Source organism: Physeter macrocephalus, chromosome 20, assembly GCF_002837175.3.
Source record: "Physeter macrocephalus isolate SW-GA chromosome 20, ASM283717v5, whole genome shotgun sequence".
Classification (NCBI taxonomy): domain Eukaryota; kingdom Metazoa; phylum Chordata; class Mammalia; order Artiodactyla; family Physeteridae; genus Physeter; species Physeter macrocephalus.
This window is the reverse complement of record NC_041233.1, coordinates 56,650,119-56,664,810: the sequence shown is the minus strand read 5'-3', so window position 1 is coordinate 56,664,810 and position 14,692 is coordinate 56,650,119. Positions and strand designations below refer to the sequence as shown.

The window sequence follows — 14,692 nt, the reverse complement described above, 5'->3', positions numbered from 1 at the left end:
CCCCTGGGACCTCACTGTTGAACTTCCCTTGAGATCCTCTTGACTCTCTGACACCCCCCGGGCCCTGTTGTAACAGCTCTCCATCGTGGATATGGGCTTCCACATATTCCAAACACTTGAGGTGAATCGGCTGATGGGGAAGCTTCTGCAGCAGCCAAACACATATGCTGACTTTGAGTTCCTCGCCTTCTGGCAGACACAGTACAACATGAACGCCGTCAACCTCTTCTTTGCCTGGATCAAGGTACCCTGGGATTCCTCACCCCCAGCAACACCTCAGGGCACGCATTCTCCCTTCCTCAGGACTTGTCTCATTTTCCTTGTCTGGTGTGGCAACTCCTGTGGCCCCCTTAGGCCCCTGGGAGGGACTGTTCCAGGCTTTTCTGTTTTCTTCCCTAGTCGCTTGGTTCAACATGGCCCTTCCAGATATTCAAGTACATCAGCTTCAATAAGACCATGACCCAGCTCTCCTCCATGCTGGCCTGCTGTGCCAAGGACATCCTGGGCTTCGCCGTCATGTTCTTCATTGTGTTTTTGCCTACGTCCAGCTGGGCTACCTGCTTTTTGGGACCCAAGTGGAAAGCTTCAACACTTTCATCAAGTGCATGTATGTGTTCTGCCCCTTCACTCCTCCCTGGCCCCTCACCCTCCAGCTCTGTGGATGTGTGTATCCTTGGGGCAGCTGGGTATGTGGATGTGGGCGTTCTGTGCTTAAGCATCTGTGTGAGTTCCCGGAAGCCCTGGTGTGTGTGCTCAGTGTCTCTGCACCCTGTTCTGTCTCCATCAGATTGGGCAGAGGTGCAGGGAGGGGTCTGAGTTCACTGAAGAGCAGTAGGGAGGAAAATGGGATGGGGTCAGCGTTGTGGTCGGGCTCTGGGTGAATCCCAGACCCTGGTCTCTCAGTTTCACTCAGTTCCAGATCATCCTTGGGGAGTTTGACTACAATGCTATCGACAATGCCAACCGCATCCCGGGACCAGCCTACTTTGTCACCTATGTCTTCTTTGTCTTCTTTGTGCTCCTCGTGAGGGTCCCTCTGAGAGGTGGGGATTTGGGAACCTGAGGGGTGGAGACGTGGATGGCCTGCAGGGTGGGGTTTTGACCCCCTTCCATGTTCTGCACTAGTGATTATGATGGGTTTCTCAAATCAAGGATGGCCTGCAGGGTGGGGTTTTGACCCCCCTCCATGTTCTGCACTAGTGATTATGATGGGTTTCTCAAATCAAGGGTGGAGAGGTGGGGGAGGGAAGAGCTTCCGGATCTTCTGAGAGCTGGCTAATGTGTGGTCAGCACAGTTAGGCAGTTTGCAGAGTATAAGGAAATCTGCAGGCTCCCTCACTAAAATCAAGCCCCTATCCTCCAAGGATGGAAAGAGAAGGAAAAGTGCCTCATGAGGAGAAGAGACTGCCCCTAGAAGCTTCTCCGCCTATTCTCTAAAACTCCCCTTCCTCTGGGGATCTCTGGCTTTTTCTACTATCACTGCTTTGTATTTGCTCTCTCTCCCTGCCAACCATGAAAGATCTGGCTTTGATTTTTATCAGAAAAGCCAGTGTGTTTCTTTATTTGATCAGTGGATGGGGATACAGACATGGATTGGGGATGGATGGTAAGGAGAGTACAATTTTACTCTCACCTTGGAAAGTTTCTGGCTTCAGTGACTGGTGGACTCTAACATGGAGGGGGTCTGTGGCATATGTTGGGGTATCTTTGTGGTCAGTTTACTGCAGCAGTTGAGTGAGGACACCCAGTTGATGAGGGAGCATGACCCATCTGTAACAGAATTGTGCTGAAAGGCTGGGCTCTGGGGACCCAGAGATGTGGGGATTAGTGGGCTGCAGAGCTGGAGCTGAAAGCACTGGCTCTTTTAGAACATGTGTCTGGGACATTAATAGGGTCAATGGGCTCGATGCTGTTAATGGGTCTGGGAGTGAGGACCCCAGTCCCTGTTTTATCCTCCAGAATATGTTTCTGGCCATCATCAATGACACATAGTCAGAGGTCAAGGAGGAGTTGGCTGGACAGAAGGATGAGCTACAGCTTTCGGACCTCCTGAAACAGGTGACTACTTAGTCTCCTTGAGCCACACATGTGCATCAGGGCCCAGGTCCAAGGCTCTGTGTCCTGGTCTGTGCCTGACTGGTTAGGGGCCTGTGCCCTTGTGTGCCTTCAGCTTATCCCTGGGATCCTGTCACCCTGTGGGTGGGGGTGGGAGTAAGAGATGAAGAGGAGGCGGTGGGAACTGGTGCCTGTTTACTTTCCCCTTCCAGGGCTACAACAAGACCCTACTGAGGCTGCGTCTGAGGAAGGAGCAGGTTTCGGACGTGCAGAAGGTCCTGCAGGGTGGGGAGCAGGAGATCCAGTTCAAGGATTTCACCAACACCTTGAAGGAGTGAGCACCCAGAGATCCAACCTTCCCTGACATTGGTCTATAAGTCCTTGACACTCAAGCATACACCCTTTGCCTATAAGCCTCTGATCTTGGCCAGTGGGCCTTTGACCTTGGTTTACCGGCCTTTGACCTTGGTTTACAGGTCTCTGATCCTGACCTTCAGAACTGTGCCCTTGGTTTAAAGGACTCTGTCAATGTTCTATGATATTCTGGACCTTGTTGAACAACTCTTAGGACTAGTGTAATAATAATACCCTAATCATTGTATACCTCCCGCATTCCCACAAAACTCTGGTCTTAGTTCTATGCTCCCTCACAAACACAGGTCTATTTCCTTAGCCATCCTCTCCCTGCTTCCCAGTTAAACATATTAACAAGCATTGAACAAATATATTGTGAGCACCAGCTGTGAGCCAGGCACACAGTTGAATGAGACAAAGTCTTTGTCCTCCAGGAGTTCATAGACATATAAGCAAATAAACAGAATCAGAGAGCAAGTTTCACAATAGAAGTAACTAGAAGAGAGGGAGAATGGGGTAATAAAAGCATATACAAAGGCAAAGAGGCATGAAGTTGAGCAACATATACAGGAGTAATAAATAGCTGAGCATTGTAAGGTATCAAATGAAAGGTCGGGCAGAGCAGGAGATGAGGCCAGAGAAATGGGCTAAGGTCACACTGGGAAAAGCCTTGAACACCACTACTCTATTCAAGGAATAGGGTGCCCAGGAGGGATTTTAAGGAGGGAAGGGGTATATTTCGTCTTGTACTTTAGAAAGGTTAATTACTCTAATTGCATTATGAAGGATGGATTTCAGGGGAAGGGAAGGCCATAGGACAGGGAGGGTGGGGGAGAGGGCAGGTTATTTGGAGGCAAAGAGATTTCGCAATCACGCCTTTAGGAGATCATGAGGGCCTGAACCTAGTCAGCAGGAGTCAGGGAAGGAAGAAATAGATTCAAGTGATTTCTTGGGGGGTCAAATCGCTACAGCTTGGATATCCTGGCTTTCTCATGTGGCCCCCTTCTTCCCTAGAGAGCAAGACTCTTGTCAGGGTCTAGCAAAAAAGAGTGGGGAGTCCATAACGGAAAGCTCACAGCCACAGCAGGTCAGAAGTCATTTCATCACCCTGTTCTCCTCAGGCTGGGGCACATAGAGCCTGAGATCACTGAGCTCACGGCTGCCTTCACCAGATTTGACCAAGATGGGAATCACATCCTGGATGAGAAGGCGCAGGAACAAATGCGACAGGACCTGGAGGAGGAAAGGGTGAGCCTGGCTGGTGGAGAGGCCACAAGGAGACTGCCCACCCTCCCCGCCTTGCCGGCACACCTGGAGCACAGACGCAAACCGAAAATCCTCTGACAGATGGGCAGGAAAGAGCTCTCTAGAATAGTGGTTCTCAAACTGCTGCATATTAGAACGCCCTGGAGAGCTTAAAACAATCCTCATGCTCAGGCCACACACTCGAGACCAGGATCTCTGGGGGAGTTGGGATGCCCAGCCATCAGTCCTTTTTACGACCCCCCAGGTGACTGCAGTGCATAGCCAAGGTTGATCACCATTGCTCTAAAACATCGTCTTAGGGAGAAAAGGACCAATTGTCTGAGAATCCCTGACAATTCCTTCTGAGCACCTGCCTTCTCCTTGGGGTTCTCCAACTCTGATCCTTAGCTGCCCCTGCTATGCCTGCTTCATCCCTATCCAGTATAGACCAAAAAGCCAAAGGTAAAAGGAACAGTGCCAGGACACTGTCCCTGCTCTCCCAAATGGAGTTGGCTTCTAGTGAGCGCCTCAGTCATCAATGCTTCAAGGAGCTTGTGTTTTTTTTCTTGTGGAGGTGATTCTCTCCCAGAGGTTAGGCCAGCTTTGTTTTCAGCACGACCATTCTGATTCTGTTGTCTCCAGAGTCTGAGAGGGAAGGGGAATAGCAAGCACTGGAGCCCAAGGCCTGGTCCTGAGAGCCCATTAGACCAGGTGATGAAGCAGGAGCTGATGGCTCCCCACTCGTCTTCTCTCTGCTCTCTGACTTCCTGATCAGGTGGCCCTCAACGCTGAGACGGAGAACGTGCGCCGGTCCACTGTGAGTAGCCCACCAGGAGAGTCGAGTCCAGAGGCTGCCAAAGCAGGTGGCTGGGTTTCAGAAGAATTCTACATGTACGTGCAGCCCGGGGGCCCGGGGCTGACTGTGTTTATGTCATCCTACCTTGAGCTTCTTTCCACAACCTTCCAATTCCCTGTACTACCCCAGGGAAAACCCCTCTCCCCATTTAATTCTCCTGATAAGGCTGGGCCTTACCTTCCTTGTTCCCATCCAGACACATACTCTCTTCTGTACCCCCTACCCCTGGAATCACCCAGCCCTCCACACACATATTTCTGCTCCCTTGGTCTCTCTCAAATCTTGCACAGGCTCACAAGGAGAGTTTTGCAGCTGGAGATTGTCCTGGAAGGAGTCATGACCCAGGTTGATGCCGTAGGCTCAGAGCTGACGATGCTGGAGAAGAAAGGGCAGCTGGCTCCCTCTCCAGGCATGGTGAGTGGTCTCTCACCTGGATCCTCTCGGCTCCCACAGCTGAACTCTACCCACTGAGTGGAACTCATCTTTTCCACTCAGTGGGTAGAGGCAAAACATTTTTTAAAAAAATAAATTTATTTATCTGTTTTTGGCTGCGTTGGGTCTTCGTTGCTGCGCGCGGGCTTTCTCTAGTTGCGGTGAGCGGGGGCTACTCTTTGTTCCGGTGCGTGGGCTTCTCATTGCGGTGGCTTCTCTTGTTGTGGAGCACGGGCTCTAGGTGCGCGGGCTTCAGTGGTTGTGCCACGTGGGCTCAGTAGTTGTGGCTCACAGGCTCTAGAGTGCAGGCTCAGTAGTTGCGGCACACGGGCTTCAGTAGTTGTGGCACGCGGGCTCAGTAGTTGTGGCTCACGGGCTCTAGAGCACAGGCTCAGTAGTTGTGGCGCACGGGCTTAGTTGCTCCGTGGCATGTGGGATCTTCCCGGACCAGGGCTCGAGCCCGTGTTCCCTGCATTGGCAGGCGGATTCCTAACCACTGCGCCACCAGGGAAGCCCGAGGCAAAATGTTTTTGAAAGACCAATGTTTCAGGCTCCTGGGGCAACATGTTCCCAGGAGTCAGTGAATCGTGGAGGTGGGGGTTGGAGGGAAGACCTGAAGTTGGTTGCTCTGGCCTTGAGGGCAGCCTTAGCCCCTAGGGGAGAGTCTGGGGTTGGAGAAACAGATCCAGGTAAAAGGAAAAGTGGGACACAAACTCCTCCTCCAAATGAGCTGTCCCTTTTTCTTCCAACAGGGGGAACAAGTCATTTGGGAGCACCTGCAGGCAGCCCCAGCTGTGACTCCAGCCCCCGCTGGGGACTCCAGGGCGGGAAGGAGAGTGGTGGGGGAGGGGTCCTAAAGCATCAGACAGCAGGCTTCTCTGTCACCACCTCCCCAGAAGCCCCCTCAGCACACGCCCTCCACTTCTAGGGCAGCAGGTCCCACTACTGCTGCTGCTGAGCCCCGCCCTGTGCCTGGCCTTCTGAGCTAATGTTTCTGCGTGGAACTCTGTGAAATACCTCCCACTGGGCCTCTCACTCCCTGTGCTCTGAACTCAGCTGTGATGATTTTTTAAAAAGTCAATAAAAAATAATAAAGGAAAGGAGGATAATAACTTTCCTAAGCATCTGGATAGCCATGATTTGTGAAAAAAGTAGAAGCTGAGAGAACAGCAATATCTAGATGTCTTCCTACTTGCCAGTGAACCTCTTCCTCTGTGCATCTAGAGATCCGCTGCCAGTACACATGGGGTTCATGTCTTCCCTATAGGGTTTCCCCGTGAAAGAGAAGGGGAAGCCAGAGAGGACACTTTCTCTCGTGGGGAGAGTACAATGTTGCAGAGGAGTTGGAGTGGTGACCTCCCCCAGCCTTCCCCAGCAAAGTCCAGGAAGACTCAGTGGAAGAGCCTGCCTCCAGACATGCCACTGAACACTGAGGGGGCTGTAAACCAGGACAGAAATGGAGCCTGAGGAGAAGCTGGCCAAGAAATGACCTCTGGATTCCGAGATATTCGGATAAAATGTGGGGGACTCTGACTCTGTCCTTCCATAGGACAATGTGGGTTTGCCTGGTGATTATCAATAAAAATCCTTAGGAAAACCAGGACTTTGCACTTGCTTCGGGGACTGCAGGGGAAAGAAGAGAGTCTGGAACTGTGAACCATCCTTGTACCTGCTGGAGAAAGCTCATCCCTGCTGGGAGGTGTAGAGTTGAGGCAGTGACAATGTGAAGAAGCTGGCTGCCCCAGGAGTTCTGAAAGAAAAACTTCTGACTCATAGGAATGGTTTGAAATAGTTGACACTACCATTGGAGGGAGTGGAGACGGTGACCTAGGGAGGCCTGGTCCTTAGAGTGAAGAGATTATGGTGTGTGTGTTTGTGTGTGCATGTGTGCGCTGTTGGGTGTGGGCGGTGAGAGTGCAGATGGAGGATAAGCAGGGATAAGACAAAAAACTCCTACACCAAGATTCTGGATGTATAGGCCTGCAGCCTGAGACCTGATATTTATCCCCTCTCTCTGCCCCTGTGACCTTTATCCCTCCCTCATTCTGCACCTTCCATTGCTCCCCAGTTTCTTTTTTCATCCATTCCCTTCAGCCACCCGCATTCTCCCATCCCATCAAATACATTCTATACACCCAGAAGTCTTGTGAAACAGCTGAATGCAATTAAGATAACCAGAGTGTATCCTCAGTCCTAAAAAGTTATGATCTAAGCTTTCTTCAAGAAAGGCTGTTTCGGGACTTCCCTGGTGGTGCAGTGGTTAAGAATCCGCCTGTCAATGCAGGGGACACGGGTTCGAGCCCTGGTCTGGAAGATCCCACATGCCACGGAGTAACTAAGCCCATGCACCACAACTACCGAGCCTGTGCTCTAGAGCCTGCAAGCCACACTACTGAGCCCGCGTGCCACAACTACTGAAGCCCGCAAGCCTAGAGCTCATGCTCCGCAAGAAGAGAAGCCACAGCAATGAGAAACCCGTGCACCATAATGATGAGTAGCCCCCACTTGCCGCAACTAGAGAAGGCCCATGTGCAGCAACAAGGACCCAACACAGCCAAAAATAAATAAACAAAGAAAGGCCGTATCAACCCAAGAGACGTAGGTGCCTGACTGAAGTTTGGGAAAAAAGGTCCAGTGAGCTGCTATTAATCTAGGACACAGGAAGGGAGAGTATTTCGGCTCAGGGATAATGCCCGAAGGTTTCCCAGAGCCTAGATGAGACTATCTTCAAAAGCAAGGATTCCTTGAGCAGTCTTTCAGTGACTAATAGCAGCCGGGGTGAGGATTCTCTGGGGAGGGGCTAACTTGTCTCCAGTCATTTTAGTCAGCAGGCCGCACTGGGCTCGACCCATCCCAGAGAGGTCTTACTAGGCTAGTGATCCCGCCAGGGAGTGGCCGCAGAATTGAGCGCATCCTTTGTCCCAGACGTCGCACTCCTAGCAGCTGATCGACTCACGAAGCCTATTTTAGCTTCAAATTCGGCTTGGTGCCTACGCTTGGCTATCACTCATTGCTTGCGGTATGGCTTAGCCCAGAAGCGCAGAATCACAGGGCAATGAACCCAGCGCGGGGAGGGCGGGGCACGCCCGGCGCGCATGCGCAGGGATCCCAGAACCAGAAGCAGCGCGGGGCCGGGTATGGCGGCGGCGGCCGAGGGTGTCCCAGAGACCCACCGCGAGGAGCCCGTTCGGGGTATGCGGAGTGGATGGGGATGAAGTGTCCAGTGGGAGGCCTGGGGCTCTGGGTTACGGGTACGAGGTGCCAGGACTCACCTGGCGGGAGCGGGCAGGTCGGAGGGGCGCGCCTGTGTGTACGCGTGTTTGTCCTGTCAGGGCGACTGAGAAGGTTTGGCCACGGGGTCGAGTGTGAGCTGAGGCCGGTGCAAGGGAGCAGAGTTGGCGTGTCAGGTGGGGCAGGGACGAAGTGAGGGACTCGAAATTACGGCACATGGAGAATGGAGCCGATTTGATGCAATGCAGACAGGTGGAGGGATGTAGGGAGAGGCTTCTGTGGCTGGATTAGGACCAGGGCAGGGCGGGGCATTTACTCATTCTCCTTTGATCCAGATGATGCCGCCGTGGAGACCGCTGAGGAAGCAAAGGAGCCCGCTGAGGCCGACATCACTGAGCTCTGCCGGGACATGTTCTCCAAGATGGCAACTTACCTGACCGGGGAACTGACGGGTGAGGCGGGGTCCGGGTTGATTCCGGTAGTTCCGGGCACCACTCGCTGGAGCTGGGGTTTGGCCCTGGTAGGCCTGTGAGGTGCTTTAGCAGCGTCAGTCTGCGGCTCCCTCCCTAACCCCACACATTTCGAAACATGCCTGGTGGAAGTTTGGGGAGGTCAAGAATGTGTAGGAAAGAAGATCATCCGTTCCCTGGAGAAATTCACGAACTACTTCCAGCAACACAGGATAAACAACGAGGTCCTACTGCATAGCACAGAGAACTATATTCAATAGCCTATGATAAACCATAATGGAAAAGAATGTAAAGAAAAAAGAATGTATATATACGTATAGCTGAATCACTTTGCTGTACAGCAGTAATTAACACAACATTGTAAATCAACTGTACTTGAATGAAAAAAAATTCGGTATAGAAACATAAGAATACTTAATACAGCCCTGCAGGCCTCCGTAGTGTAGACTGAGGCTGAGAAAACAAAAAAGAATTCATCAAGAAGTGCTTCTTTGGGGGAGGTGCATTTTGAACAGGGCTGTAAAGCGATTGATTGGCCAAAAAGTGGGAAATGACTGGTGAGTGAGGTGGTATAAGCAAGCAGTTTGTTGGCTAAGCAGGTGTATTTACGAGGTTAAAGGGAAATGGGGAGTGACCTGCAGATTTAGGGATCTATTAGGTTCGTCTCTCCCACCCTTTGGGACATGATTAATTTTTCGGTCCAGTGTGTATTTCCAGGTGAACACATGACCCATGTGTGGAGGAGGATCTAAAAAAATGAAGTCTGGTCCAGTGTGGCTTTTCATAAAGGCTGTTATGTTGTTTCACTTCCCCAGGAAGTTGCTGTGAGCTAAATTTATGAACCAGAATGTATGGGAAAACAGAATAGGAGTGCAGAATAGGAGGGGTTGTGAGTCTCCAACAGCCTATTTATTTGTTTGTTTGTTTATTTCTGAGCAAAAGAAACCAAGCAACAAAATCTAGATTTTTTTTTTTTGCCTTTTCTTTAAACCAGAATGTATGGGAAAACGCTTGGTGCAGAATAGGAGGGGTTGTGAGTCTCCAACAGCCTATTTATTTGTTTGTTTGTTTATTTCTGAGCAAAAGAAACCAAGCAACAAAATCTAGATTTTTTTTTTTTGCCTTTTCTTTAAAAATTCCAAAGATTTGGCAGTAGTAGTCCCCCATTCTTGCAAGGCTCTAATTGGCTAGAGTTGGGCATTGTCTCCTTTAAATGGACCAGCGCTGTGCAGTTTGTCCCCAACTACTCCCTGTTTTCTCCCTTTTACTGAGACCTGGTGTCAGTTGCCATTTATTACTGTTCTTATATTGTTGTTTTTTTAGTAGTGGTACAGAAATGGTTTTCTGTACCAATGTCTATCAAAATTGGTAAAGTAAATGATAGACTAAGAGGATCATAGGTTCCAAGAAGTGGGAGAGTGTATTTCTTTGTAGAAGTGAGTAATCTTGCGTTTAAAATGCAAACACCTGGCTTGCTTCACTCATTTACATAATATTGTTGGCTCCTGGGTATTTGAGTGTGTGACCCTTGTTTGAGAGAGACTAATTTGATAGCAGTGAGAGTATGGATATGGAGGAGACACAGAAGAGCAATATTTCCGATGAAAAGTAACCGTCTGTGACAGAGTGATGGTAAAAGGAATGGGGAGGGGAGCATGGGTGCAAGAACATTATAGAAGTGGAATTTATAGGACTTGTTGAAGTGGGTGTTAAGGGATGGGAGCAGCTTAAGATGTGTCTGCAGTTTTAAGCCTGGGTGGTGTCATCAGCCAAAATAGGCAGGTTGGAAAGAGGAACCATGTTTAGTGTGAAAATAATATTTTCAGTTTTGACTTGGCTGATTTTAGTTATTACTGGGACACTCAGGTGACTGTTATCAAGACATCCAGGTGACTTCAACATGTGAGTCCAGAGCTCAGAGAGTGATCAGTCACCTGCATAGCAGAGTGAGTTGAGGCTGTGCAGGATGAGACTGCCAGGGAAGACCATAGAGGTAGATAAGAGGACCTGGACGAAAATCTCAGGGAATGCCTGTATCGGGCAATTAATTTGTTTTTATTAACAGTATTTAAAGTACCTAGGTTTCCAAATGATTTATTACAAAATGAATTTTAAGTGGATTGTAATTTCCCTATGATTGTCGTTCTTACCTATACAGATACGTTTTTGAGTTTGAAAGGAAGCTAGCATAACCCTGGGAATGCCCGTGGAAATGTGCCACCCATGTAAACATCAGCCATGTGTCACAGCTGAGGGAAATTTGAGAACTGATAGTTAAGGGGGTTAAATGAGAAGAGATCTGGTATAGAAACTCAAAAAGAGCAGTTAGAAAATGCTATAGAAGCCAAGGGAAATGAGTGTTTCATGAAGAGAGATCAGTAGTGTCAGATATTATGGAGAGGCCCAGGAAGATAATAACTGAGAAAAGGCCATGGATTTGGTGGTTAGAAGAGCACTAATGACCTTGGAGCTTGTAATTTTTCTGGATGGTGGGGACAGAGACCAGACTGGAAGGGTTTACATGAGTGAATGGTGAGGAGGAGGAAGCAGTGAGTATAAGCTACTCTTTCAGAAGGGTTAGCAGTGAAGCTCCTTTGCTTTACTGAGCAAATGATGTAGGTGTACAATAGAGGGAGTGCTTTTGGGCTGGAGGAAACCGGAATATATTTCTAGATAGAGAGGAAGGTGCCAAGGTGGAGAGAGCGTTTGGAAGGGCAAGGGAAAGGAGATGACTGAAGAGAGGCCCTGAAGAGGTAGAAGGATTGGGATCAGGCGCACAGGAGGAGGAGGAGCTGTCGTGGCAAGAACAGGAATGCTTCTGCCTCTTGAGAAGATACTAAGGTACAGAGAAGTTTGGAAGTGAGGCAGAAAGATTGAGGCAGTTTATGTAAGTGGGCTTGGCTTTTGGGAAAGTTGGAGTAAAGGCCATTTGCTTTGAGTCGGGATGGGGAAGGGAATTGAGGATGTGAGAAGCAGGCAAATGGTTTGGAAGTCAGTGTATAAAATGGAGTACAGAATCACAAGTAATAAATGAGTTACTAAGAAGTGTTGAGGTCCTAGTTGACTTTATATCTATTTTGATATATATATGTATTTATGCTGCAGTCTGCCAAATTATGTTTTCATGTTGTAGAGGTACCAAGACTGTTTCACCTCCCTTTTCTTGGTACATGAGTTTATCATTTTCCTTTCTAACTAAGATCCTGAAGCTTCTGGATTTTATTTGGTTTAAATAGTTTGCTGACTGCTGCCTGAATTTCTGCTTAGACATTTAGAGTACATAGGCTGAGTATAAATGTCATAGATCAAAAGTGGCCTGCTTCTTTTTTTTTTTTTTTTTTTTTTTTTTTGGTGGTATTCGGGCCTCCCCCTGCCGCGGCCTCTCCCGTTGCGGAGCACGCACAGGCCCAGCGGCCATGGCCCACGGGCCCAGCCGCTCCGCGGCATGCGGGATCCTCCCAGACCGGGGCGCGAACCCGGTTCCCCTGCATCGGCAGGCGGACGCGCAACCACTGCGCCACCAGGGAAGCCCTGGCCTGCTTCTTTGACATTCCCTAGGTCCTGCCTTGAACTACCATTTGGTAGTTAATTCCACATTCCATTTATCTAAACAAACCTTAAAGGCATCACATCTTCTGTTTGTTTTAAAGCCACCAGTGAAGACTATAAGCTTCTGGAAAATATGAATAAACTAACCAGCCTGAAGTATCTTGAAATGAAAGATATTGCTATAAACATTAGTAGAAACTTAAAGGACTTAAACCAGAAGTGTAAGTAATCATTTTTTACAATTAAACATGTTTGCATTTAATGTTCTTTTGTGCTTGGGGCAGTGGAGAAGGGAAGGGAACATGGCCCCTGTCCTCAGGGAGCTCATTTTCTAAAAGTGAATTAGAAAATTAAGGTGAATTTCTTCCATTGTGAGGATTAGCATGCTTTGGTGGTATGGTTATTTCTGCTTCTGGATCTTGATTTGATCCGTTTATTCCTGGAAAAACAGTGAATTAATTTAACAGTGAAATCTATAAAGGACTACTTTATAAACAGAAAGCCAGAACATCTATAATTGGAAAATGCTACTTTAGACTGGTAGAATATATTTCCCCATTGACTTATATTTGTGTTCCCTGTCTTTAGGGCTCTCCTTCTTGGTCTGGGAGTACCCAAGAAACCGAATCAGTAACGGAAAGATTGCTTGAGGAGCAAGGAACTTAAGAGAGGAAAACCAGTAGATGAGAGAGACTTAACTTTGTTTAGGTCACCGTCATACCCGATCAGCTAGCTACTGTCTTCTAAGGCGTCTGCCTGCTAGTGATCAGAATCATGTCACTCCACCCACTCTGTCTTAGGCAGAGCTGGAGAGACACTAGCATGCTTTCCACTTTTTTCTGCACTCCTTGTTGATGTTGTATAAACCTGTGGTCTGTCTTTGTTTTTAAAGATGCTGGACTACAGCCTTATCTGGATCAGATCAATGTAATTGAGGAGCAGGTAGCAGCTCTTGAGCAGGCAGCCTACAAGTTGGATGCGTATTCAAAAAAACTGGGTAACCATTTTTATTTCTGTTTTGATTTGATGAGTACCTTCCTGCCAGTATGACCTTATATAATAAGATGGTTAACATTTATGATGTGCCTACAGTGATGTATTTTAATCTTCACAAAACCTCTTGAAAGTAACTTTTTATTAGTGACAATAATAAAATAACATTTCCTGAGCACTTAATGATATATCAGGCACTGTTCTTAATATTTTGCATCTATTATGTTTTTTATCCTTCAGTCTCTGAGGTAAGTACATGATTTTTATCCCCATTCTATTGAAGAGGAAACTCGTTGAAGGGGTTATAACTTGCTTAAGGACACAAAGCTAGTATATAGAAGAGCTGTATTTCAAATTAGGTCTGATTGATTACAAAGCTCAAGCTCTTCATTGTGGTTCAGCAGGCTGAAGCATCTTTAATAATGTAGATACATGTCTTAAAAAACAGAGTAGTCAATCAAGGCTTTCTTGAAGGGTTACTTTTCCTTTAAGGAGGAAACTGGTACTAGTATTGATGCCTTGCTAATTGACTCTGGCTCTTATATCCATGATTAAAAATAGTGTAGTTGTTTTTAGCCTAGATATAATTTACAGATTATTTTATTTTTATCATTGACAGTTGTTGACTACTTCAAAAGATTGGTTTGTAGCAGACTGAGACATGCGTGGTAGTTAGCAGTTTCATTGTCCACAATTAAATTTACTAAATGGTGACTGTGAACTTTAGAAGGCATCGTGCCAGATGCTTTCAAGGTTTTAAAGAAAAAGGGAATCCATAACATTGAGGTTTACTTGATGGTCTTTTAAATTTCTGTATCTTTCGAAATTGTTTTCCTAGAGTGAGGGGTCGGGATAAGAAAATAAAAGGTGAAACATACTTCTTGAAAGTCCCAGTCTGGCTCTCAGAGGGTGCCTGGGACAGAGCCTGGAGAGGCAATTTCCTGTGCTTTGTAAGGCTCCTGGTGGCTCAAGTGCCAGTAGGTCTGCTTAACCCTGGTGGAGCATCTGAGCAGGTACTGTTGATAGGGTTAGAACTTAGGGAACTCATGTTAGGTTCTCAGTTCTGTGTGTGTATATTTGACTCCTTAAGTTGTGCACATTGATTATATTTGGACAGATATCCAAATATCTGTCCTTAGCTAATATGATAGTTGCCATTTATGGTATGCCCATAATTTGGATACAGTTTGGACAGCTAAGAGGACTGAAGTTAATAGATATTTTTTAATGTAATAGACGTTTTTGAATTTGCCTAGAAATGCTAACTGAAAAGTATCTTTGTAAGAGCCAATTTTAAAAGGTATAACTGGGCTTCCCTGGTGGCGCAGTGGTTGCGCGTCCGCCTGCCGATGCAGGGGAACCGGGTTCGCGCCCCGGTCTGGGAGGATCCCACATGCCGCGGAGCGGCTGGGCCCGTGAGCCATGGCCGCTGGGCCTGCGCGTCCAGAGCCTGTGCTCCGCAACGGGAGAGGCCACAACAGAGGGAGGCCCGCATACCACAAAAAAA

General features: G+C 48.0%; 2 protein-coding genes across 2 annotated transcripts in view; both read left to right on the top strand.

Annotated features, from left to right (window-relative positions):
• PKD2L1 (polycystin 2 like 1, transient receptor potential cation channel) overlaps window positions 1-5,870 on the top strand; it is a 40,543-nt gene extending 34,673 nt beyond the window's left edge. The window contains 8 exon segments of the mRNA XM_055081434.1: window positions 532-607; window positions 904-1,024; window positions 1,960-2,058; window positions 2,268-2,389; window positions 3,531-3,657; window positions 4,430-4,924; window positions 5,695-5,751; window positions 5,754-5,870. Of these exon segments, the coding sequence (XP_054937409.1) occupies window positions 532-607; window positions 904-1,024; window positions 1,960-2,058; window positions 2,268-2,389; window positions 3,531-3,657; window positions 4,430-4,924; window positions 5,695-5,751; window positions 5,754-5,870 (1,214 nt within the window).
• Window positions 5,871-7,913: 2,043 nt separating this feature from the next.
• BLOC1S2 (biogenesis of lysosomal organelles complex 1 subunit 2) overlaps window positions 7,914-14,692 on the top strand; it is a 7,115-nt gene continuing 336 nt past the window's right edge. Inside the window, exons 1-4 of the mRNA XM_007117621.4 lie at window positions 7,914-8,134; window positions 8,509-8,625; window positions 12,294-12,413; window positions 13,085-13,189. Coding sequence (XP_007117683.1) covers window positions 8,038-8,134; window positions 8,509-8,625; window positions 12,294-12,413; window positions 13,085-13,189 — 439 coding nt within the window. The 5' untranslated portion in view covers window positions 7,914-8,037. The remainder of the gene's footprint in view (window positions 8,135-8,508; window positions 8,626-12,293; window positions 12,414-13,084; window positions 13,190-14,692) is intronic.